Raw genomic sequence first — 22241 nt, forward strand, 5'->3', positions numbered from 1 at the left:
TCAACTTGGCTAAGTTGTCGAATAAAACTGCAAACATAAATTATATCCCAACCTGGAAGAGTTGATGGAAAAAGTTTGATTGAATTTAAATAGATGGGGTAGGTTTGCACTAAAACACAATGTTGAAACAGCCATTTTCGGGATTTTCGGCTTCCAAGGATGGTAGCAGGCACAAAAGATTGCAATTCATGTTAGCTATAATGATTTCTTTTTTTTATTTAGCATGCTGGATCGACCCTCTAGTTCGAATAGAACATGGCAAAGAGTCGCAAAACATCTTTATTGTAACCGTCTAGTGTCGGTTTCCCTACGACGTAATCGCAGTGCGTGTACAAATCAAGAGGCGACTTCCGGAACCACATGTTGCGCTCGGTGGTGGAGCTTAGATCGAGCGTATTCAGCTGATACACGCTAAAGTGGAACGTTTTGCTGTCCGTTTGGACCACTTGAACCGTGATCGGATGCGGAAGTGCCTTTACATCATCGCCGTACAGTTGGCGGGCGCGTGCCGCTGCCACAGTAAATGCCTTTACCATAGTACGACCTTCTACTTGATCCCGCGAAACCGGCAGCTCGGTCACATTTTTCACGTCGCTCGGCGAACAGTGTATTAACACCGTGTGCGGATGGGACATCTTGTAGTTGCGGCTTATGGCTAAAAAGCAGGAGGATCGGATCGATTGGTAAACCAGACATTAAACACCAGTCACTGGTGAGCAAACTTACGATACTGGTTTCTCCAATCGTAAATATTTTTTAGCGGAATCGAAACCGTTTCCTTCACGGGAAACAATGTCGGAAGCTCCTGGTCCAGGGGCCTGTAGACGCTCACGTCGAATGGGTGTAGCGGTGCGCTCGAAATGATCATCGAATCCGCTTTTACGTTCATCAGCAGACGTTCGTTCTCCTTGACTAACGGCACTAAGAACTGGGCGTTGAAAATCACCTTACGATTCACATTTACCGGCCGACCAGAGAAGCGCTCGCAGTGAGTGACAAACTTCGAAAGAATCAGTTGACTGAAGGAAAGAATTAATGTTGTAAGTGAATGCGAGGAAAAAGGTTACGATGTTACGATTAACGTACTTGCGACGCCCTACGGATATTCCGTAGCCTCGCGGAAGTACGTAGGCCGGACGATCCTGAACCTTGACGATGGCCGTTTTCACCTGCTCCGTGTCGAACACAAGGGCGGAAAGAACGGCCTGTTGCATGGAGCGATCAAGTTGTGCTGGCAATTTGGTTTGCTCCAATTTTTCTGCCATCTTGAGTGGCAAATCATCGAAGACGACCGTGTTGAGCAAGGCCTGCGACTGGCGAACCCCTTCCAGCAGTACGTTCCTGTCGCCGTACACATACGCCGGCTGTGACTGCCACAGCGGATGCGTTTCATCGTGAACAACCGACGGTGCCAAAATGCCAGGAAAATTAAATTCCTGCCGTGGTAGCTGCACCTTTAACACATCTTTTGGGTCGCGCACTTCGATACCGCGGGCAGCTAGTTCCTCCTCGGCGCCGGTGCTGTTCGGAACACGTTTGCCTTGTCGTAGCCAGTGCTTTTTGAAGAAAAACCCGATGTGCTGCCGCCGAAGCACATCCGTAAGCCGCATTTTAGTGTAAACTTTGCGCCCAATAAACGAACGATTGAATAATCCAAAGCACGGGTTTTTGTTTTCGGCTATTTCGCTGTTTTTGACATTCCGCTTTGACACTGTGGATCATAACACGAGAATGAACCATCATTATCGGTGCTATTGCGAGTAAACAAGGGCAACATGTTGGCTAATTTTAATTCGTGCTTTGCATGTACATTATTATTTAAAAGCCTATCTTAACGTTCTACCTTTTTCCTGTGTACCTACCTTTTTAGTTTTGTACAATATCCGGCGATACTGGCAACCGTGTGCCTTGACACTCGAAGTGAACGGCATAGTGACAGCTTTTGGTGATGTTTTTTTTACTTCTTTCTGGTGCTGGAGCTGTCAAACAAGAGTCGTCTGCTGGCCGTTCCAGCCGCGTTTTGTGCTGTTGTGCGGTGCGTGTGGTACGAATGGGAGAAACACCGAAGAAAGATGGCTGATGCGAAAAGATCAACAATCTCGACGAACAACAGCAACAGCACCACCAGCAGCGGCAGCGCCAGCAAGTCCCGCAAGTCTAAGAATGAACTGATACGCAGCCTCGTCGGATCGTATCTGAAGGCGCGCAACTACACCGTAAGTACGAATGTTGCTGCTTGCCGCTGCCCGCCTAGTGTACCCCTGCCTGGCGCCCCAACAAGCCCGTCGTTGCGATACTATTGTCTTATGTTGATGCTGATGGCGTCGTCCACCAGAAGACCCTTCCACCTTCGCGAAGGAGCTTCTTTCTCACGCCGTGATGAATGGGCAGTGCGCGCGAGTGCGTGCGTGTGTGTGTGTGTGGTTGAATGGGAGAAAGCGGCGAGAATGCGAAACTATAACCTGCCGGCCATCGAAGTGACCGCTTGCCGGTGCGCGTCGTTACTGACAAGTTTACCTTGTTTTGCCGTGCGATTTTAGGTTACCGATCGTTACCGAAAGACGGACCTCGTACTGACACAATCAACCGATCAGATCGTGATGAACACTGCCATCAAGAACGAAGTATCGAAAGTGAACAGTGTTCTGTTCTCGAACATCGGCCTGAACACGAATCCAGCGCAGGTCGATCAGCACTTCGCCAAGTACGTATCGCCCCAACTGACCCATCCATCCGGGCGTCCGGGTTTCAATCGGCCTCACCGCATTCTCTGCCCATTTTCTACCACGCCAGGTTTACAAAGTTCATTCGCAGCCAACCGGAAGCGGTCCGCGTGGAGCTGACCGAAATCGTACCACCGTTGCTATGTCATCTGTACATCGACATGCTCCGGGGGCGAGATTGGCGACCCGCAATAGAGTTCCTGCGCAAACATGCCCCACTCGTGGGGAAAACTGACCCCACCAACGCAGCCGCTGCCAATCTGCCGCCGTTGTTGCCGAACCAGCAACAGAAGCTAAACGGCACCATAGACGAGCAGCGGGAGGCAGGCTCGTTACCACCGCCGGCCGCGGTGCAAAGTTCCATCATTGTTTTCGCTCCGGCGAGCCCCGCCGCGGATGCTGGGCGCATGGAGCTGTACAAACAGTTGGTTCATAAGCTCTCCCAAGTCACGCACCTTCAGGAGTACGATAGCGATCCGTTGCTGGTGCAGTTTCGCTCGTGCCAGACGCAACTCCGGCTGCGATCCCCTTCGATCGCAGCCCTGCGCCAGTATCTGGCCAAGCACGGGCACTCGGTGCTCCTACAAACGTTACGAACGTGGTTTTGCTTCGAAACGGTGGAGGATAAGAACTTCACCGACTACAGCCCGGAAGGAGGGGGCCAGCGTAGATTGGAATGCCCTCAGAGGGCGTCCAATGGTAGGCTGACCAACGGTGGGAACATGGAGGTTGATGAAAGCTTCCCGGATGCAGTTGGAACTAGCGGGCGTATGCATGAGTACGATTTCGCGGAGCACACGGAGCGCGAAAATGAACGATATCTGTTACTAAACGGCTTTACTAAGTCGTACGTTCGTCACCGCTTGCTCGAGGCCGAAAACGGATCATCCGGCGACCGGTTGTGTGATGATGATGAGGACGACGACGATGAAGAAGAAACTGCGAGGAGTGTGATCGGCCGTATCGCTGAGCCAATGATCTCCGACGAGCATCCGGAAACCGATGGTGATGTCGGTGCACTCGGAGGAATGTTCCCTCGGCGACTCACGACCCAGGAACGGTTGAGACGACTGCGAGAGAGCGCCAATAAGGTGGCGCTCTATCAGCGGCCACTGTGTGTGTACAGATTGGAAAACGTCGGCCACCAGCTAACGAGTGTGGCGATAGATTCGGACTGCTGCCATGTGGCGAGTGGGTTCGAAGACTCCACCATCATGCTGTGGTCAACGAACCGCAGCACGCAGATGGGCCGTAAACCTTACGCTTGCTTCCGGGATCGGCAATGCAGCTGGAACGTGACAGCCTGTGATAGTAGGTTTAGTGTGTCGGAGGATTCCGATGACGACGACGATGATGACGGTGAGAGAACGGCCCGAGGGCATAGTGATGGGACATCGCTACAAGAGGACGGTGCCGGTGGCAGCATGTTCGATGGAACGTCCCGTGGTGATCGTGCACGAATGAACAAGTTGCTGCCACCACATAGCCGACGACAGACGAAACGGGAACGGTGGAAGAAGTTTCTCGAGCGACGATGTTTAGAGAATACCTTGTACGTTGTTCGGTGATCGGTTCGGTGGAGGAGATAATTAATTTCAATCTCTGCTCATCTTTCAACCAGTTCCGAAACGGGCGGTGTAGTGCTGCGGGGGCACAGCAACGCCGTGACGGATCTACTCTTTTCCGAGCACGGCTCGCTACTGGTGAGTACGTCGCGCGATTGCACGATGCGTGCCTGGACCGGGCACGATTACAACTGCCGGGCGGTATATCGTGGCCACAACCATCCCATCTGGACGCTAGCGGAAAGCCCTACCGGACTCTACTTGGCCACGGGGTCGCGTGACACAACGGCGCGTTTGTGGTCCACCGATCGACACTTTCCCCTACAGATGTACGTCGGGCACACCCAGGACGTCGACACTGTCGCGTTTCATCCGAATGGCAACTATCTTGCGACCGGTTCGGCCGATCTCACGGTACGATTATGGTGCGTCACGAGCGGCAAGCTGTTTCGTATCTTCACCGACTGCCGCCAACCGGTCCACCGGGTTTGCTTTAGCCCGGACGGCAAATACCTTGCTGCTGGAGGTAAACTCTTGAAAGGAGGGCTCACGATTGGTCAAGCTAATGGTTTTCGCTTTGTGTCCCCGCAGGTGAGGAGAATCGTGTGCGCATCTTTGATCTCGCGGCCGGTGCGCAGCTGTCGGAGCTTAAGGACCATACCGCCGCGATAACGTGTGTTACCTGGAGCCCCGATAGTCGCCACTTTGTTTCATCATGTGCTGACGGTACGATACGGATTTGGGACGCAAAGCGGATGCTATCAACGGTGACGGTTGCTTCTACGGCTTCACCATCATCGAGTCATGCACAGTACGCACAGTCTGCTGGCAACGATCGCAGCCACCCGATCAGCCTTAACAACGGCACCACCAATCCAAAGACCAACATCACATTCAACTCGGCGCAGCACCATCCAGTGGACGTTGCGAACACAGCAAGAAGTACTTCATCGTCACAGCATCCAGCGGCTAGTGGCCTCGGCGACTCCGCGGCGGCGGCGGCGGCGGCATCGTCAGCCGGATCGAACCCTGCATCGTCAACCGCCACCATCGCCAATCTCCTGCTCGCATACTCAACCGGTTGTCAACGAGTTTATCGGTTGCACTACAATAAGCTTAATGGTGGACTATCGTGTATAGGGAGTAGCTAAAACGAGCGGTTAAACACACAAACCCAAACCTGGTATAAGTATTATTTATTGCAACTCAGTCCTCAGTTGATAGAAATAGACAAATGGTGTGAAGTAAAAGTGAAAGAATGAGTAAAGACACAGAGATTACGTTACAAAAGATGAAATAGCTCAAGTAAGTGTTTGCTATCGCGGATGCCCACGTTGGTGGTGCGCGTGCAGGATTCTTCGAAAGTGCTTCAAAAAGAAATAATAAAGTTATGGTAATAAGAAGAATCTTCTAACGAAAACCATGCGTTATGATTGGATGTAACATGCGTTTCGCTGCACTAGAAGAGTTTCCGCTTTTCCTTATTGTTTCACGTTTTACAATTTTAGTTTAAATAACAGTTGAACAATATTGAGTCGCTTTTGATGTATCGTCCACATGTTAAGCCGTTGAAAAGAAAAGTTCCGCTCACCACAATTATTGTGATATGAGAGCGCTCACAGTACTGGATTGTGACATAAAAGTACGAAAATGATGATTCAATTACTTACCCTAATAAGCAAGTGCTTAAAATAAACTGTTCAACATTATTTTCAAGCACGATTATTTGAACGATAAACTGAAATGTGAACTGTCAAATGGCCGAACTGTTCGCGAGAGCTGTAGCGCGAAAGAGACGCCAAGAATTGCTTTGTGAGAAATCCCGTCTCAGTATGAAGAAATAAAGTGCCTTTTTGTTTGGCCAGTGAGCTGTTGCACTGATCTCACAATTTCGCACAGTTTTGCGTTTGCTCACTTTTGACAGCTACGGCTCACTGCGTTCGCGTTCGGCTTCATTTCGGAGCGATTCGGGAGAAAAACAAAAATAAAGTTTAAAGTGCATCCGTTTTGTCGCATTGCAACATTAATGTACACCGTGTCGTGTCCAATATCGTCCGGGGTCGTGCGGGTCATTTGGCCTCGGCGAACGCTGGCCTGCCAATACGTAGTGTGTGCGGTGCGGCAGTCATGTTGTGGCGGTGTGTAGTGAAAAATTAAAGTGAAAACCCTAGTCGATTGACCATCGCAGCAGCAGTCTGAGGGATAATTGAAGCTGTCTTTCGTAACAACGCCCGGGCTGAGATCAGGCCGACCACAACAGCAAGGTCGTCGGTCGGTCAGAGAGAGCGAGAGTTAAGTGCCTCCCGTAGGTGCGTCCTGTGTCGGTGAAAGCGAAAAACGGAGTGTCGAGTGCAAACCAGTTATAGGAGGCGGGTGAGCATGGAACGGAAGCGACGCCCCGCTTGCTGTGACGCATAAGAAATGCCATACAAGGCCGTCGCTTCTTGGATAATCAAAACATTGCTGAAAAGAGCTTCCAAAAGAGTGGTAAGTTACTAGTGGCTGCTGCCTTTACAAATACCGTTGGGCGGCAGATTACAAAAGTCCTTCGTCATCACGTACTGCTTGCACTCTCGTTTGCAGGCCAATTAGCCGCAAGCGGTTGATTAGCGGGGCTGAGCGGTGCGCGAGGGGCTATGAATGGTGACCGTGAGAGTGGTTTCGAAGCCGAACAACACCCGCCCGGACCGGGAATGGGTGACAATCGGTTCACCAACTACCTGCAACCGCCGAACGCGTCAGCGCCGATGATGGTCTTGCAGCAGCATCGCCACTTTCAGCACCAGTGCCGTATCTGCGGGGCGAACGAAGGTCTGCGGCGCTGCTCGCGCTGCCAGATTGCGTACTACTGCTCGGTGGACCACCAGCGGATCGACTGGAAGGTGCACAAGATAGAGTGCCGCTCGATACATCAGCTTCCTTCGCAGCCGTTTCCGCAACAGCAGCAGCTGGCGCAGCAACAATCCCCCCCTCGTGCGCTGTACAACGGCGGTGGGGGATCGGAAGCCGCTCCGGACCAGCAGCTTCAGGGCATCTTCCTGCCCGCGCCCGAGAACGGCGAGGAGTCGTGTCTACGTGCAGAAATGCTAGGTCCCGCGCGCACCACCACCATCAACGGTGGCGGCGCTTTCGTGCAGCGGGCAACGAATGTAAACACCGCACCACTACACGCACAGGCGCTACTCACACCATCAGTGTCGCCCTCGTCGTCGTCGTCGCCAGCAACAATAACATCGCCCACCGACCCACCGCAGACAACGTTAACGTCGGACGCGAGCAGCGACAGCGGCGATGAGCTGCTGAACGAGCTCGCAGTCGCAAAGTTATTTCCGATCGACGTGCTCGCCTCGGCAGATGAACTGGCCGATCTCGATCACATCGACGTTGACCACATTCTGAACGAGAACAACTTTCTCAACAACATTAACAACTTGAACGTGTTCGATAGCACCGACCAGCAGCAACAACAACAACAACAGTTACCGTTTGGCGAAAGTGATTTTGTGCCCACGAACAATAATCAAAGCTTTACCGGTGCCGAGACGGCGCTCTTTCACAACAATAACAACATCATAGACGAATCGGTCGTGCTGCTTGCGAACGGACAAAGTGTGTCTTTCGGTCCGAGTGCCGGAAACCTGTCGAACGCAATGCATCAGACGGGCAGCGTCATGTTGATGCAGCCCCAACAGCAGCAACCGCAGCCACAACAACCGCAACACGAGCCTCGACAGACCAAATCGCAGCAACAGCAACAGCTCGCCGCTCTAATCGGCAGATCCGGAGGCGGCGGCGGCGGCGGCGGTGGCCCTACCATCGACGGAACACTGCTCTCGTCGATACGCTCGCCGGTCGGAAGTGATACCGTCAATGCTCTGCTTAGTGTACTGCAAGGAGATGCCGGTTCTAAACCGACGAATGATACGCCCGGCCCCGGTACGGGTGACGTGCTGCGTGATGAAGGTTCGGCCAGTGAAGGAAACGAGTCCGATGGCTTCGAGCTGGATAGTGATTTGAATGAAGCGTGCCACAGTTTGATACGGGACATGAATGAGTACGGGGTGTGTGTGCTGGACAACTTCCTGGGCCAGGAGCGTGGCCTGCAGGTGCTGAAGGAAGTCACGGGAATGTATTCGTCGGGTGTGTTTCGGGTAAGGACTTGGATGGAAAGGAAGATTTCAAGCGATTATTTGTAAACGCGACAAAGATCTCATCTATATATATAAAAATGGTTGTTTGTCTGTCTGTCTGTCTGTACCGCATTTTCTCCAAAACTACTGAACCAATCCGCGTGAAATTTTGCACAGCGTAGTTTTGTGACCCCGGATTGTGAATAAGAAAGTTTGACCCTCCCACGCCTCCGGGGAGGGGGGGCTCCCATACAAACGTAACATAAAAATCAGCATAATTCGGGTTGTTTTCGAGCAAATCGAACAAAATTCGGCAGATGGGAGTTTTGGGGAAGGGGAAATGTTGTGGTGAAGGTTTCAAACCCCTCCCTCCTTTACAAAGGGGGGCTCCCATACAAAATCTGGGTTAATGTTAGCAAAGTTCGGATAATTTTCAAGCAATTTGAGCCAAACTCAGGTTGTGCGAGTTTTGACATGTATCCAACGGGAAGCGAAAACGGAAGCTGATCGGATACGGCACCGGGAAGCCCGATCGTCTGAAAAGGAGGAGTAACGGGAAGTGAAAAGGATCGGATACGTCACCAAGAAGTCTCTGAAACGCCTCCCAATCGAGAAAGAAGGATGAAATGAGGCGCAGCGACGCGCGCCGGGAACTGCTAGTATCAAATAAACAGATGGCTGTTCATGTCGCTGTTATTTAAATAAACTCAATTCCGACGTGCACGATAATCGATGGCTCGGTGCCACGAAACAGGCCAATGCACAAGCCTTGTTTGCAGAGAATATTTCTCAGAATAATGAGTCACCTCAAACATAGAATTGCTCATCACACGATTGACGCTGAGCTGCGTTCTGTGACCTTTTGTCCGTGAGGCGGTCTGTTACGAACCCTGAATTCGCGCACTTCTGCAATGAGACATTTTAAAATAACCAGATTCCACTGTACCCCGCACTTTAATCAATTTATAGCCCTTTATCGGTATAGGTGGGAACACCAACCTACCAGCGGTTCATTTAACCACTTTTTAGTATTTGTACCTCTTTTTCGCGAATCGACGCTATCAACATTTTGCAGGCCTCTTTATCTGTGCGATATTTTCGCATATTTTATGCGTGCCCCTTTCTTCTTATCCACCAGAATAAATGTTCTCTGGAGCACATTTCCTTATCTTATCGAGACCTTATTGATGGTGCCCGCGGTGCACCGTCGGTTGTGCGCGGTACTGCACCTATTAAATTGCTACTAGGTTGCTACTAAACATAGTTTCTTTTAAACATTAACAAACAACCGTTAACTATTTGCTTTTTATCGTTTTGTTCCACCACACCCAGGACGGGCAGCTAGTGTCTAATCGTGGCGGGAAAAATCTGCGACACATCCGTGGTGACAAAATCACTTGGATTGGTGGCAAGGAGCCGGGTTGCGGCAGCGTAGGATACCTTATCAATCGGGTAAGCCGGTGGAAGACTTCTTTTTAATCTTAAAATTTCATACTTCTCGTCGCCAGAAGGGTGGAAAAATAATTCTTCCTTTTTCGTGCTGCTCTTACTCAGGTTGACGCCGTCATCACCAACTGTAAACGCATGAAGAGCAACGGAAAACTCGGCCGCTACAACATCAAGGAACGGACCAAGGTAAGGGGAGAAAAAATCTGTCAAAAGCCGCTCCAAATTCCGAGCACGTGCTCTTCCCGCGCTTTCCTCTGACCGTTGAGCAGAAGGTCAACGCCGGCAGAGTTCAGCGTACGAAGCTGTGCCGCGACGCATCGCCGGTGCGTGCGTACGTGAGCTCGCACGTGCACGCACGCATATCCCGTCCCGTTCTCGCAGCCTTCGCCGTAACTTGGCTGGGAAGGCGTATGATTTTCTTTGACTTGCGCTTCCTACCTTTCGCCCGGCGACGGCAAAGCCCGCCATTAACCCAGGTTATGGTGGACTTGCGTGCGGGAGGTGTGTACGTGCGATACAAGCCGCCCTTCGTGTCCACCGAGTGTGGTTCCGTTTGTTTCCGCGAGAAAATGTTTCAAGATTTTGACTCTGATCACCTAGCGCTCCTTTTTTTCTTCGTTGCACGCAATTTGTCTGCCGTTTCGTTTATCTCTTTGACATTGCCAACAGAGCAGCTCCTTATTGACATTGCGATGGCGGGGAAAGACCTTGAGCACCGCATCCAGCGGCGTGGCGGGTTAACTGTTTGCCCCTGCGGGTGTGTACAGGGCGGGCTTTAACATGTCTATGACCGGTCAGTCACGTAGTCCAGAAATCACGGTCACCAGGAAGTGCGAACCAGGGAGATCCGTTCCGTTCTCAAATCCGTTCCGTTCACCTTCAACTACCCAAGTTCTTTTCCAACGCCTTATACCTGCGACTTTAGTTAGGGAGCAGAGACGGACGCAGCATTTGCTTAATAGTGTCTTCTGTTATGGTTGATAAACGCATTTTCTATCCGCACGTTCGGCTCGTCGCGGTTTCGAAAGCCATCACTGATTGCAGTTGCAACCGATGCACCACCCGATAATTATTCTTCTTGTTCCCTAATCCATCTGCAGCTGTCATCGGTTTACACGCGGTTCTCACACTGAGTGTACCCATTAATCGTAACCCGTCCATCGGCGGATGAAGCATAATCAGTGAAACGTGATTGATCACACACCACTGACCAGCACTTGACCAGTTGGTTCGATTTCCGATTCGATGGCCGCTATGGCACAGAAAACCACAAAAGAAAAAAATGCGCAATTGGTTCGGCATGGTTTTGTCATCGAGGGCATGGTTTTCGGGAAGCAATCGACAATTCGCGATCAGTGCAACATCGCGATGCCAGATACCGGTGAGGTGGAGCGTTGGCCAGTGAAGATGGACACGAACCGATGATAGCGAAATCAGTTAAACTATCACCGGAGGCCATCGGGCACTCGTCCTAGACGGCAGGGCGACCACTGGTATCGTAAATCGTTTTCGATAATTCCAATTTATTGAGGTATTCCTGCTGTTGTCAGCATCTTTTCATAGCTCGACCTAGTTAGTCTCAAAATGATTGTTGTCAATTTTTTGTAATCCAACCCGACTGAACGTATTACTTCAGTACCGTGATCCTGTGTCTTCCTCGTAGAGAAAGTAAAGAGGCACTCGTCCGTAGCTACCCATATCGACATGCTGCACGTGGCGGATGAGAAATACGGCTGCCAGCCCGTAACAGAGCTGCGCTAAACCCAGATTTGCTACCTTGATGCAGCGAAAAAAGTAATCCTCGATGCGCAGATCCTGGATGGGGCGCTTGGTGCAGTGGTACTTTATGTAGGGAAAACATCCGGTTCGCAGGATGTGATAGTTGGTACCGGTATCGAGGGTCCAGTTGAAGTGCGATCTACCGAACTGATCATTTAGCACGTCGTTTTGCTGCGACGCAAAAGGAAAGATGTTATTTTACCTTGCTTAACAAAGTAGGCAAATCTCAATCGAGGTACGGTAATGAACTGAGTTAGTTTGGGCATTAAAGGCAAAGCTTACCCATATGAAGAAGGACGTCCAAGATGGCTCGTTGCATTGTTTTAAATAACTCGTCAGCACCTCGGAAGCTTTCGGCTTGCCGATGGCGTTCAGCAGAGGAACCCGCATCCTGCGCTGATCCACTGATCCCGGTAACTAAGAAACTGTGTTCAGAATGCCTGCCACGGAAAGCGCCCATTTGGGGGACCAATAAGAGTAGATTTTGTGTAAATTTCTGTTTCCATCATAGCAAGCGAATAATCTCGTTTCGTTTCTTTCTTGGTTTTGTTTCTGGAAGGTTTAGTTATTCATTATTTATTCATTCGACTAAATTCTCGAATGCTGAAAAAGATGTATTGTTCTCCAGATTATCACAAGACAATTAAAAATAATCACGAAAACAAGCGTTAGTAGCTGCTCAATAATATACGCTAAAATAGCAAAATCATTTTTAGTAATTTTTTAAATTATGGTTTCTCTCAGAGTCCCTTCAAGACTGATCGACTATTCATTTATTCGTAGTAGATTGTCGCTGTGGCATTTGCTGTACAGGTAGCTTGTGATCATTGCCACGGCGGGCAATTTTCATATTTAAATTTTGTATAATTCAACCTGCAGATATTGATCTAACTGTTATGTTATGCGCGCCGAGCATAAAGTTATTCTACTATTAACATGAATCACTAGCATCAAAACGCCCAGATTAGATTTAATCGGTCTTACTAAAACCAAAGGATGTTGAAGATTATGGTTTCGACGTCGCAGCTGAATGCCCCAGTTAATGAGTTAATGATCGTTAAGCCGCAACAAAGTATCTTAACCGGTGACACTTTATCTGCTAAACCTGTCCTGATTGCCGGGGTAAGTACCGGTGCGCTACTCATGCAGCATTTCGCCGACCCGTGCCGTGTCTTTCGTAGTGTATCGCTGAACGGGTGCAAAACATTAAAGTGCACTACAAAAATCTCGTCCAATAATAATCGCCCAGACGAAAATATTTCCTGTGCCCAAAGACTATGCGCCATCCATCGGACCGCAATTGATTTTTATCTGCACAATGAAGCTATCTCTGAGTGTCTGAGATCCGGTTGGCTGTGTTATTTTTCCTTTCTTCGAATACATTTTGCTGTAATCGATTGTTTACCGTCCGTCTGTATTTCTGTCGACCTTTTTGGTGCGTTCTGCGCGCGGGTTGTGCCAGTGAATCCCCCTTTCAAGAAACCGCCGTTCACAACGCGTGCGCGCACCGGGTGGTTGGCCAAACCGCGTCGCGTTGTTGCGTCGTCGCTGTGTGTGCCTCAGAAGCGCACAGCACAAGCACACAATCTGTGCACGGTGGACGCACACACTTGCACGCTTCGCGCGACGACGGATGGTTGGTGCGCCACTGGCACTGGGGAACATGTCACGTACGCCACCGCCGAATTTTTTGGGCCCAGACAAGGCGTGAGAGCCACGGCGCCAACCAATGGATTCGCAAGCATTCGCGACGGTAAACATTCCATGCTCAAGGATGGTCTATAAATTCGCAACCTTCAAGGAGGGCATTTCTTTGCGACTCCAGTTAATGTCTTTTTATTAATCGAATCAAGATATTATTCTTTAATAAAAAATTACTTTTATTATGAAGTAATGGCTTTTGTCCTTCAGCGTTTCTCTACTACCTAGTGACTGATGCCCGATAAGGGCGGGGTGTGTATGTTACTTAGCCAGTTGTAATCTGACCCGGAATCTTCTGGAACCATTTTGCTGCTGCCATCTGCAAGCATTGTCACCAACACACTGCGAAAGTAATTGTTTGGGGAATACCGTTGGGAATACCGTTCCATAATTCGTAACATTAAGTTTGAGCTACAAGTTTGACACGAGTCCGGGAAAGCTATGTCCTCGAATGTCGTCATATGTTCCTAAAAACGGTTGATCCAACATAGCCGAAGATCTGTCTTCTGCCTAGTTGTTATTATTTTCATTATCCTTCTTATTTCTTTCGGTTTATTCTCTACATAGGCCATGGTGGCTTGTTATCCTGGATCCGGTTCGCACTACGTGAAGCACGTCGACAATCCTAACCGCGACGGACGGTGCATTACGGCCATCTACTACCTAAACCTGGACTGGGACGTTAGGGAAAGTGGTGGTCTGCTACGGTACGGATCATCGACAGCGCCATCCGCGTCTTCGGCAGTCGACAGTTTATTAACACTGTCTCACTCTTTTCCTTCCGATAGAATTTTCCCGGAAGGCTGCAACGACCGTGTCGCCGACATTGAGCCAATTTTCGATCGTATCCTTTTCTTCTGGTCCGACCGCCGCAATCCCCACGAAGTGCAACCGGCCCACCGTACACGGTACGCCATCACCCTGTGGTACCTGGACGCGGAAGAACGCGAATCGGCACGCCTGCGCTACCAGCGCGATTGCGAGAACAGGTTTAAGACACCGGCACAATAAGGGCCCAGACAGGCGGTGGTGAAGTTGGAAGGGAAACCAATTACAAGATAAGATGCCCCTGGCCTTCCCGCTCCACTAGAAGGAGCCCTTTGCCGCTTTCCGTGGCGCAGTAACGAAGGGCATTCATCCTTGCAGAAGGCGGCATGCCATGTATTGCAGAACCGACCGGGTGGGTGTGACGGTCCTACCAAATCGAATAATTTATTAGAGAAATTGTTAATCAAATGTGATATATCTTTTACGCTATTACACTACACAAACGAGACGAGTACATGTTGCGTAGAATCGTTTGAGAATTAATGCTGCAAACGGAGGGACCGTGTTTTGATGTCGACGGCGGTTGGGATAGGGTTTTGTTGAACGGACAGATTTAGTAGCTTTATATAACTGTAACCATGTTGAGTTGTACATAGAGAACCTAGGAATGGAACTGAGTGTGAACATCGAGTTAATTGCGGACGGAATTCCGTTTGTAGAAGGTGTTGGAACAAGAAAAAAAACATAATAGAGCGTTAAGCGTTAGGTAACAGAGTGAGACAAGCATAGGCGAAGGACAAGGAACTGTGAACATTGATTAAAGTGTATAGAGTAGAGAAAATCAATGCAAATCAATCGGTTTCATTAGATAGCAAATTGGGGAAACATTTTCCCGCGGTTTTGTGCTCGGTATTAATTAACTGTGCTTTCTTCGATAGGCCGTAGGCGAGTTGAGGAGTATTGATAAGTGCGAGAATTTAACGGTTGCAGCAGGATAGTCATGCGTCAACAGAGTAAAATAATCAAATAACAATGAAAGAGAGAAGAAGAGATGATCATTTATATTTTTATTCCCTTGGCGTCGATGCGGAGAAGTATTCCAACACGGAATGAAGGACCAACCGTAATGCGGAACAGAGATCCGAGCGACTAACGCTATAACAGTGAACGACGTACGTACAGTGATTTGTATTCTACTCAATAATAGATAGAAATTGAATTTACGCGTGTTTGTGTGTTTCAATACTTCTTTCGTTAAGTTTATATTTTTGTATAATCGAAACGATATTTAATCGTTGATACGGCCATTTCATTAAAAGGAATACTTGTCTTAGTACCGCAAGAACGTTCGGCGGGCAGCAGTATCATGGATGTCGAACATTAAAATTGATCCACAATCCGTCGCGTGGTTCCAACGATTCGGGAGATTCTATCAATTTCAACGGTTCCACCGTTCGATCGCCCGGCGACAGTCGGAAGCGGGTCACAAGCGTTACCAGCGTTGCCTTCACCATCATTGTCACAAACTCCTGCCCGACACAACCGCGCCTAACGCCAAACGGAATGTACATCTCGCCGGACATTATACTTTCTCGGCTCGGGCCAAGAAACCGCTCCGGATTGAAGCGTTCCGGTTCGGGGAAGTACTCGGCATTCCGGTGGAGCGTCCACACCGACACGTACAGCTTGTCGCCTACCTTCAGCGGAATCGCAGGTCGTGCACCACCGCTGGGTGCCGCCAGGAGGTACGGTTTGGTACATTCGCGCACAAGCAACGGTTGGGGTGGCCATTTCCGGAGCGTCTCTTGCACAACCGCTTCCAGAAACGGAAGCTTCCGGATGCTTTCGAACGACAGCTCTTTCCCGTCCGCAGACGCACTTTCTATCTCGCGGAAGAGTGTCTGCTGCACAGCATCAGCCCGTGCCAGCTCGTACAGGGCGAATGACAATAGGGTGACCACCGGTTCGAGGCCTTTCGTGAAGAATGTGACGCACTGTGCCGTGAGCTGCTCCTCGTTGAGCTGATCCTGCTGCTTGGCCTTAGCGTTCGAATGAGTCAAAAGCCGCGCGATGGTGCTGCTAGAGTTTGACGAGATGGCTGCTTGGTACTGTTTCAGAAGAAGATCAACGCCCCGTCGGTCCATCAGCTGTACTCCGCAAGCACGCATAAGCTGGGGCACTAAATAGAAGACCATCGTTTTGACCGTCTGCACAGGATTCGTTCCGTAGGCCAAGCCATTGGCCACGGTTAGGAAGCTGTCGGTGGTCGATTCGTCGAATGTGTTCAGCTGTTTGCCAAACGTACAACCGGCGTGCACGTTCATTGTGTGCTTTCGAAGGATGCTTTTCAGTTCGAGCTGCTCGTTGCCGCGCGAGACGATAAAATCGACCAGGTCGTTACCACAATTCTTTACCACCACTTCCATTCCGTCGCACACGGTGGCTGACCTCAGAACGGGTGCCAGAATTGGCAACAGTTTCTTCGATGCTCCGGCCCCCTTCAACAGGTGCAGCTGGCTGCCGAGAAAGTGGTCCTTTTCGCCGTCGAGAAAATAACCGTAACTTTCAAAGTGGCCCGCAGAGTCATTCCTCAGCACCTGCCTTATGGCGGTTGAATCGCGGATGTACAACGCTGGCGACATGTAGTTGTAGAACCCAAACACGCTGGACCGGTGGGAAGAGGAATTTAAATAATTAAAACCACCGTAGACAGAACAGCATATTCGGGACTAGCATTACTCGCAGTGGGCAAACTTTACGGAAAACTGCTGAATCTGTTCCATCGTCGTCAGCTTACCGCTGAGCACATCGCTCAGGTTGCCGTACAGCAAATGGGGCCTCTCGTGCGGCACGCCCAGCCAACGGAAGTACGCCAGATGGCGAGTGAGCAGTTTGTAGGTGAAGAATCCGACCAGCGTCACGAGGATGAAGGTGAACCAATAAAGGTCTTCCTGATTCATCTTGGAAACGCACGAAATTTCCACAAAAATCCGACTTTAGTTCGCAAAAATACACCGCCAGTTGACGACACTCAACGTTGAGGGCTTAAAATGATCCGTAAGATACTGTGTTTCATTGAAAATAGTGTGTAACCGTGAAGAATTGGTCCCGTGTTCGCGTTAACAAAAAATTCGTAATTCGGTTGATCATCTGACGAAGCCTCGAAAACATTGAAACGTCAAAACATGCGCCGAAGAAGGGGAAAATCGGGTGACAGTTTGAGGGAAACAAAAAAAGCGTTACTGGGAGGCCACACGGTGCATAACAGCAGATATAACAGCCTCTTATAGCAATTTTGACAGTACAGTGACCAGGTGTCAAAAGCGTTGTGGCTCAGCAGACCCTATAACACGACGTTATACAGGGCGAAAAACACGACGTTATACAGGGCGTATAACAGATTTGACACCAAGTCACGTGTTACGTGTTATAGTTATGCACCGTGTGGCAGCGCAGTTACGTGTTACAGTTTTGCTCCGTGTGGCTCAGCAGTCACGGGCGTTACTTTTGAATGGGAAATTTGAAAAAATAGTTTGAGCGGAAAAAGACACGTTGGTAAGCATATTAAAAGTATTGTAAAACATCTGCATTTCTAGCAGTGCGCGAAAATGTGAAATGAAAGTGTAAACTGTTAAATATTTCAAAGGTTGCCCAACACTCGATTGCTGAAAATCCGAATCGGTTCTCCAAGAACTACCATATTCACGTGCCCACAGGGGATTTTATTTGGCTTACAATCGAACTATTTTACACACGTATCATTTTAATTAGTAGCTTCTAAGGGTTGGCACTACCCGGTTTCAGGACGTTGGCTTGCCGAACCATCCGGAAAATAGCTGATGAAAATCGCTCGTCGCTTTACGCATAAAGTTCACCACCGTCCGGATGACGTACGCTCCGGGTCTGCCCTCGTCGATGGTCTCGTCGGGGTGCTCATGCTCGTGGTCAGCTTCCGTCGTCGCACTCGGGCGTGTCCCCGCCCGTGACGCCACCGGAGGTTCGACGTAGTTCTCGCGCGACTCCACCGACGAAGCCTTCCGCTGGATCATGTTCGATCGCTCCCGAGCCTCCCAGGACTGCGGATGGAGTAGAACGTTTCGCTTGGTGCGCCTCTTTTTTGGCTCGTGCTTCTCGTCACTGGCCGACCCTCTCTCGCTCGCATCGTTCTCGTCCGAATCGAGCTCCTCGATCGCCTCGAGCATCAGATCGAACATTTCGGCAAACTTTTGCTGCAGCTTGGCGTTGTTCCGGAAGAAGTCCTCCAACCGTTCGATGTCCCGTTCTGACGCCACCACCGACGGTTCCGTCTCTGAGCGCTTGTACCGCGGCCGCACTTCGGCGACCTCCGCCGATGAGGACTCCAGCGACCAGCTGTCCTCTAACCGGTACAGGTCCTGCCGCTCCTCGCTGTTGGCGCGTGGTGCGGGCGTGTAGAGGGCGATTTCCTCTTCCTCGGTCACTGGAGGCTCCTCGTACGCTGGTGCCTCGTTAGACTCCTCCCCAACCATTTCCAACGATTCCTGATCAAGCACGTTAGAGAGCATTCCCTCGGAGTGGCTCTCCGTGTCTTGTTCGCGCATCTCCTCCTGGTACCGTTCATCGACGCTCCGATCCGTGGTTGGCTGCGCAAGGGACGCCACGATAACCCCATCGCGTACTTCACCGCGATCGCGCTGGTCTCGCTCGGTCGGCCTCTCCTTCACGATCGTCATGTAGCGATCGATACGCTTCGTTTCTTTCGTCTCCATATCGTGTTCCGCCTCTCCCACGCGGAATGGACGGCGACGGCGACTGTCGCAGTCTTCGCCACTGTCATCGGTAGCGGCCTTACGCCGGAAGTCCCGCTGCTTGATGGAGATCCTTCTTCTTGCGCCAGGTGGCGTCATGCCCCGATTCCGCTGTGGTTTCGGCTCTGACCATCCATCTACAGCTCCGTCGGCATCATCCGCCATGTAGTCCATGTCACCACTGGCCTTCGAAATGACCAGATGGACGTCCCCGAGTGGGAAGTTGGATCGGTGTCCGTCGACCGTCTCCTCGCTGCCTACGAACGCGGGCGGTTCGTTGACTGCCTCGGCCAACGAGGATCGTTTCGTTTTCGGGTTGGCCAACTTGGCCGACATTCGCTTCAAGAGCCGCTGGTGCTGACGGTTCAGCGGGCGATCGATGCGCTCGCCGCGTTTCGTACGCTCGCGCAGCGATTCCCGCAACGGGTGTTTCATCTTGCGCAGATGGCGTTTCTCGGTGCGCTTTTCCTTCTGCCGTAGACGCCTTTGCTGGCGCTTGTAGCCCTGGGTCTGGCGTGGACCCCGCGCGCTCCGACCGGGCGATGCCGTCTCCTCATTTGCTTGCGCGAGGCTTTCCGCAGGATCGCTATCTTGTGGAGGGCCAGCGATCCGAGAAGGAAATCGCTTCTGGCGACCGCTGGCAGGTAGTTCCATTAGGTCATTCCCCGCCCAACGGCGTCTTCGTTGTAGGGGCTCCAGTGGCACATTGCTCACCACGTCACCGATCAGATCCTGCAGCAGAGCATCGGCCGAGGTACGATCGTCCGAAGGGCTCCTCAGATGCTCCCGATCGTCGGACGGGTGATCGTTGCGGCACTCACGAACCTGCACACCGGGCAGGATCGCGTACAGAATGGATTGCGCTGGCACGTAGAAAGTGGCTCCGTTCGTAAGAGACGTCACTGCGGTCACAGGACTAACCGGTGGATCGTTGGCGTCGTCGAACGCCCGGTTGTTGACCATCGCCTGGCCGCTCTGTACGTTGACAAGATACAGCTCGACGGGTGACGTCAGGGCGCGGGTCTGCAAATTGATCGTCACGTTGGCAGCCTCGCCGACGGTGTCCTCGTTGACGATCACCACGGTCAACGAGCCGGTGTGATTGCGGGCACAGTATGCATAGACCGACGTCCGGCAGGGTGTAGGGCTTCCGCGATCGCCGACCGTAAGTCGGTGCTGCACCGAGAACACCTTACGACCGATCGTACGTCGGTGCAGCAGTGCCACGACGTAGCTCAGGGTGTACTGTTGGATGTCGTGTCGGTGCAGCGACTTGAAGACGGCGCTTACACCACTGCGTGCCGCTTCGCCCAGGAATCTTGCATACTCGAGTCCTTCCCGTAAGCACATGCCACAGCAACCGGACGTAGATCGAACGGCATTACGGTCTGCGTCTCTCGGTGTGATCAAATCGAGCCAAATCGGAACACGGTGGCGTCCGGCGAGTCCCCGTAGATTGATTTCCCGTAGCAGTGTTGTGTGGTTCCAAGCGGAGCCCTCCTCTTCTGGGTCGTAGAAAATTGGCCTACAAAACGGAACCGCACAAAGGATTAACAAATTCGTGGTTTAGGAGATTAGGAGCACGATCGTACTTGCTAATGGTCACTGCATCGACGAGCGTCTCCATGTTGGCCTGAAGGTACTGCAGCTCCTCCAGTGACACCCTCTCCGGGTTAAGCTCGCAGGCCACCACACTCCAGTGATCGCGGTGCTTGGGGAAAGCCTTCAGCATCATCCGAAACGTTCTCAGGTCTTCGACATACTTGGCGCCGTCAGTAACGTTACCTGCGGAACAGAGAGATTGATCAACTTCCCCATAAGAGTCAGATGAAGATCGTGATATCGGCGTGTACCATTTCCCAACTGCCACCGGCACTCGTTGATACCGAGGCTGCTGGCTGCGGACAGGATTTGAAGCGCGCTCTTGGGCTTCCATTCACCGCCACTACCGGCCGGGTAGTCGAGCACGAACACCGGCACCAACTCGGCCCGTCGGGCCCACTCGTAGAAGGCATGCCAGGCAGTGGCCGTAATGTGCACCAGTCGTCCGGTATCGGGCCCCCCGATAACACTCTGGCCACCGGCCGTTTGCAGATGAAGCTGCGACGAGTCGGCAACGACCTTCAGGTAAGCCTGACCGAGACTCTGCGCCATCAGGAAACTCGTTTCACTGATCGGATTGCCTTGGCCGTCGAAAATGTCCTGCGGGTTGGCGTAGAAGCTGATGAACTCGGCGCCCACAATGTTGGCCGTGCGGCGGGTGTTGACGCTGGCACTCAGCTGCCGTGTCGCAGCTGTTGGCTGATGCAAACTTTTGGTCACGTCATCGTTTCTGGCTTCGTACGCTTCACTACACGAGGGCCCGGGCAGTAGTATCACTACCAATGCCAGGCAATAGAATCGGCCAAAAGTGGCTATCCGGTTCACCACTCTCATCGCTATATCTTGCTGCTGTTCCGCCCGAGTTCACGTCGTCAACTGATCGTACCAATGCACCGACGCTTACCGGGTAACCTTTCTTTAGCGGGCGGTACCGTAGGACTGGCGAACTTTCTTCGAACAGGAACACCGGGATGGGGGTTGATTGTTATTGTACAAAATAACCAACCACCAAACCTCACGGGGGCTCATGGAACCCGTTAAGGGGTTTCCCCTGTGCATGGAATTCTTCGAGCCCTTTGCCTCTGGGGTCGTTCACGGGCTAACGCTGACGACGCGTACTGTCCGAGCAGAAGTGCCGGCATCAGCGAAAGTGTCTCCTGAAACATTGTGCCGTAACACGGGCAGTTGGTGCCGCAGCGAATGAAAGTGGTAAAAGCGCGAACTTCAGACGTTGCGTTGTCAGAACGCGGAAATGTTTTGGTTCGGCATAAAAACCAACTTTCTGGCGACACTTACACCGTATCATATGTTGTGCCGACGGCGTTAAATGTAACTGTAAACTCGGAGCCATTTGTCTACGCAGCGGTACCGAGTGGTAAACAGTTGTAGGAAGCATTATGTAAGAATTCGAAATTTTGGATGGATATCAACTGAAACGTCTGAAGCAAGTACAGATCCAAACTAAAGATTTCTTTTATTTTGAAACAAATTATAGTACCTTAGAAAGAGAAAATATCGGTATGGAAAATAAGTTTATTGCCTCAACAGACGAACTCTCTCCTGGGTTGCCTGAAAAGGAACGTGTATCGGGGGACTGGACACACCTAGTTCTTCAATAAAGAACACTATTATTAAAAAAAAAAAACAGACTAACTCTAAAGATGTCGCGTGTCTGTAGACTTAACCATCGACACCATTATGACACCAGCATGCGTTTAATTTGGTAGTTCGACAAAA

General features: G+C 51.0%; 6 protein-coding genes across 6 annotated transcripts; 2 read left to right on the plus strand and 4 right to left on the minus strand.

Annotated features, from left to right (window-relative positions):
- Nucleotides 1–208: 208 nt before the first annotated feature.
- Nucleotides 209–1664, minus strand: LOC128272680 (39S ribosomal protein L37, mitochondrial). Its single transcript, XM_053010545.1, has 3 exons — nt 1087–1664; nt 727–1019; nt 209–655 (listed from the first exon to the last, which is right to left on the minus strand). Exons 1-3 carry the CDS (start codon nt 1608–1610, stop codon nt 240–242), a joined length of 1233 nt encoding a protein of 410 aa, XP_052866505.1. The 5' UTR covers nt 1611–1664; the 3' UTR covers nt 209–239.
- Nucleotides 1665–2072: 408 nt separating this feature from the next.
- On the plus strand, nt 2073–5579 carry LOC128273497 (uncharacterized). Its single transcript, XM_053011468.1, has 5 exons — nt 2073–2216; nt 2541–2704; nt 2794–4275; nt 4345–4814; nt 4880–5579. Exons 1-5 carry the CDS (start codon nt 2073–2075, stop codon nt 5437–5439), a joined length of 2820 nt encoding a protein of 939 aa, XP_052867428.1. The 3' UTR covers nt 5440–5579.
- A 914-nt stretch (nt 5580–6493) lies between these two features.
- Nucleotides 6494–15306, plus strand: LOC128275462 (egl nine homolog 1). Its single transcript, XM_053013965.1, has 6 exons — nt 6494–6775; nt 6872–8439; nt 9751–9870; nt 9973–10053; nt 13915–14054; nt 14136–15306. The coding sequence occupies exons 2-6, from the start codon at nt 6925–6927 to the stop codon at nt 14356–14358; spliced, it is 2079 nt and encodes a 692-aa protein (XP_052869925.1). The 5' UTR covers nt 6494–6775; nt 6872–6924; the 3' UTR covers nt 14359–15306.
- On the minus strand, nt 11500–12036 carry LOC128274202 (uncharacterized protein C15orf61 homolog). Its single transcript, XM_053012313.1, has 2 exons — nt 11929–12036; nt 11500–11817 (listed from the first exon to the last, which is right to left on the minus strand). Exons 1-2 carry the CDS (start codon nt 12034–12036, stop codon nt 11500–11502), a joined length of 426 nt encoding a protein of 141 aa, XP_052868273.1.
- Nucleotides 15307–15374: 68 nt separating the features above from the next.
- Nucleotides 15375–17209, minus strand: LOC128273303 (cytochrome P450 9c1-like). The gene is made up of 2 exons (XM_053011242.1): nt 16855–17209; nt 15375–16779 (listed from the first exon to the last, which is right to left on the minus strand). The coding sequence occupies exons 1-2, from the start codon at nt 17073–17075 to the stop codon at nt 15480–15482; spliced, it is 1521 nt and encodes a 506-aa protein (XP_052867202.1). The 5' UTR covers nt 17076–17209; the 3' UTR covers nt 15375–15479.
- Nucleotides 17210–17915: 706 nt separating this feature from the next.
- Nucleotides 17916–21338, minus strand: LOC128270053 (uncharacterized). The gene is made up of 3 exons (XM_053007455.1): nt 20756–21338; nt 20487–20687; nt 17916–20407 (listed from the first exon to the last, which is right to left on the minus strand). Exons 1-3 carry the CDS (start codon nt 21336–21338, stop codon nt 17916–17918), a joined length of 3276 nt encoding a protein of 1091 aa, XP_052863415.1.
- Nucleotides 21339–22241: the final 903 nt, after the last annotated feature.

This window comes from Anopheles cruzii, chromosome 3 (assembly GCF_943734635.1).
Source record: "Anopheles cruzii chromosome 3, idAnoCruzAS_RS32_06, whole genome shotgun sequence".
NCBI lineage: Eukaryota > Metazoa > Arthropoda > Insecta > Diptera > Culicidae > Anopheles > Anopheles cruzii.

What these genes read in the sequence shown, in the direction of transcription:
- LOC128273303 (XM_053011242.1), bottom strand. Translation starts at nt 17,075, where the DNA reads ATGAATCAGGAAGACCTTTATTGGTTCACCTTCATCCTCGTGACGCTG. An exon ending in GTAAAGTTTGCCCACTGCGA is followed by an intron (nt 16,780 to 16,854) that starts GTAATGCTAGTC and finishes CCACCGGTCCAG; the next exon opens with CGTGTTTGGGTTCTACAACT.
- LOC128270053 (XM_053007455.1), bottom strand. Translation starts at nt 21,338, where the DNA reads ATGAGAGTGGTGAACCGGATAGCCACTTTTGGCCGATTCTATTGCCTG. An exon ending in CCGGTGGCAGTTGGGAAATG is followed by an intron (nt 20,688 to 20,755) that starts GTACACGCCGAT and finishes TCTGTTCCGCAG; the next exon opens with GTAACGTTACTGACGGCGCC. An exon ending in GACCATTAGCAAGTACGATC is followed by an intron (nt 20,408 to 20,486) that starts GTGCTCCTAATC and finishes TCTACGACCCAG; the next exon opens with AAGAGGAGGGCTCCGCTTGG.
- LOC128272680 (XM_053010545.1), bottom strand. Translation starts at nt 1,610, where the DNA reads ATGCGGCTTACGGATGTGCTTCGGCGGCAGCACATCGGGTTTTTCTTC. An exon ending in ATATCCGTAGGGCGTCGCAA is followed by an intron (nt 1,020 to 1,086) that starts GTACGTTAATCG and finishes TCTTTCCTTCAG; the next exon opens with TCAACTGATTCTTTCGAAGT. An exon ending in CGATTGGAGAAACCAGTATC is followed by an intron (nt 656 to 726) that starts GTAAGTTTGCTC and finishes CCTGCTTTTTAG; the next exon opens with CCATAAGCCGCAACTACAAG.
- LOC128275462 (XM_053013965.1), top strand. Translation starts at nt 6,925, where the DNA reads ATGAATGGTGACCGTGAGAGTGGTTTCGAAGCCGAACAACACCCGCCC. An exon ending in ATTCGTCGGGTGTGTTTCGG is followed by an intron (nt 8,440 to 9,750) that starts GTAAGGACTTGG and finishes CACCACACCCAG; the next exon opens with GACGGGCAGCTAGTGTCTAA. An exon ending in ACATCAAGGAACGGACCAAG is followed by an intron (nt 10,054 to 13,914) that starts GTAAGGGGAGAA and finishes TTCTCTACATAG; the next exon opens with GCCATGGTGGCTTGTTATCC.
- LOC128273497 (XM_053011468.1), top strand. Translation starts at nt 2,073, where the DNA reads ATGGCTGATGCGAAAAGATCAACAATCTCGACGAACAACAGCAACAGC. An exon ending in GTCGATCAGCACTTCGCCAA is followed by an intron (nt 2,705 to 2,793) that starts GTACGTATCGCC and finishes CTACCACGCCAG; the next exon opens with GTTTACAAAGTTCATTCGCA. An exon ending in CGATGTTTAGAGAATACCTT is followed by an intron (nt 4,276 to 4,344) that starts GTACGTTGTTCG and finishes TCTTTCAACCAG; the next exon opens with TTCCGAAACGGGCGGTGTAG.
- LOC128274202 (XM_053012313.1), bottom strand. Translation starts at nt 12,036, where the DNA reads ATGCGGGTTCCTCTGCTGAACGCCATCGGCAAGCCGAAAGCTTCCGAG. An exon ending in GGACGTCCTTCTTCATATGG is followed by an intron (nt 11,818 to 11,928) that starts GTAAGCTTTGCC and finishes TTTGCGTCGCAG; the next exon opens with CAAAACGACGTGCTAAATGA.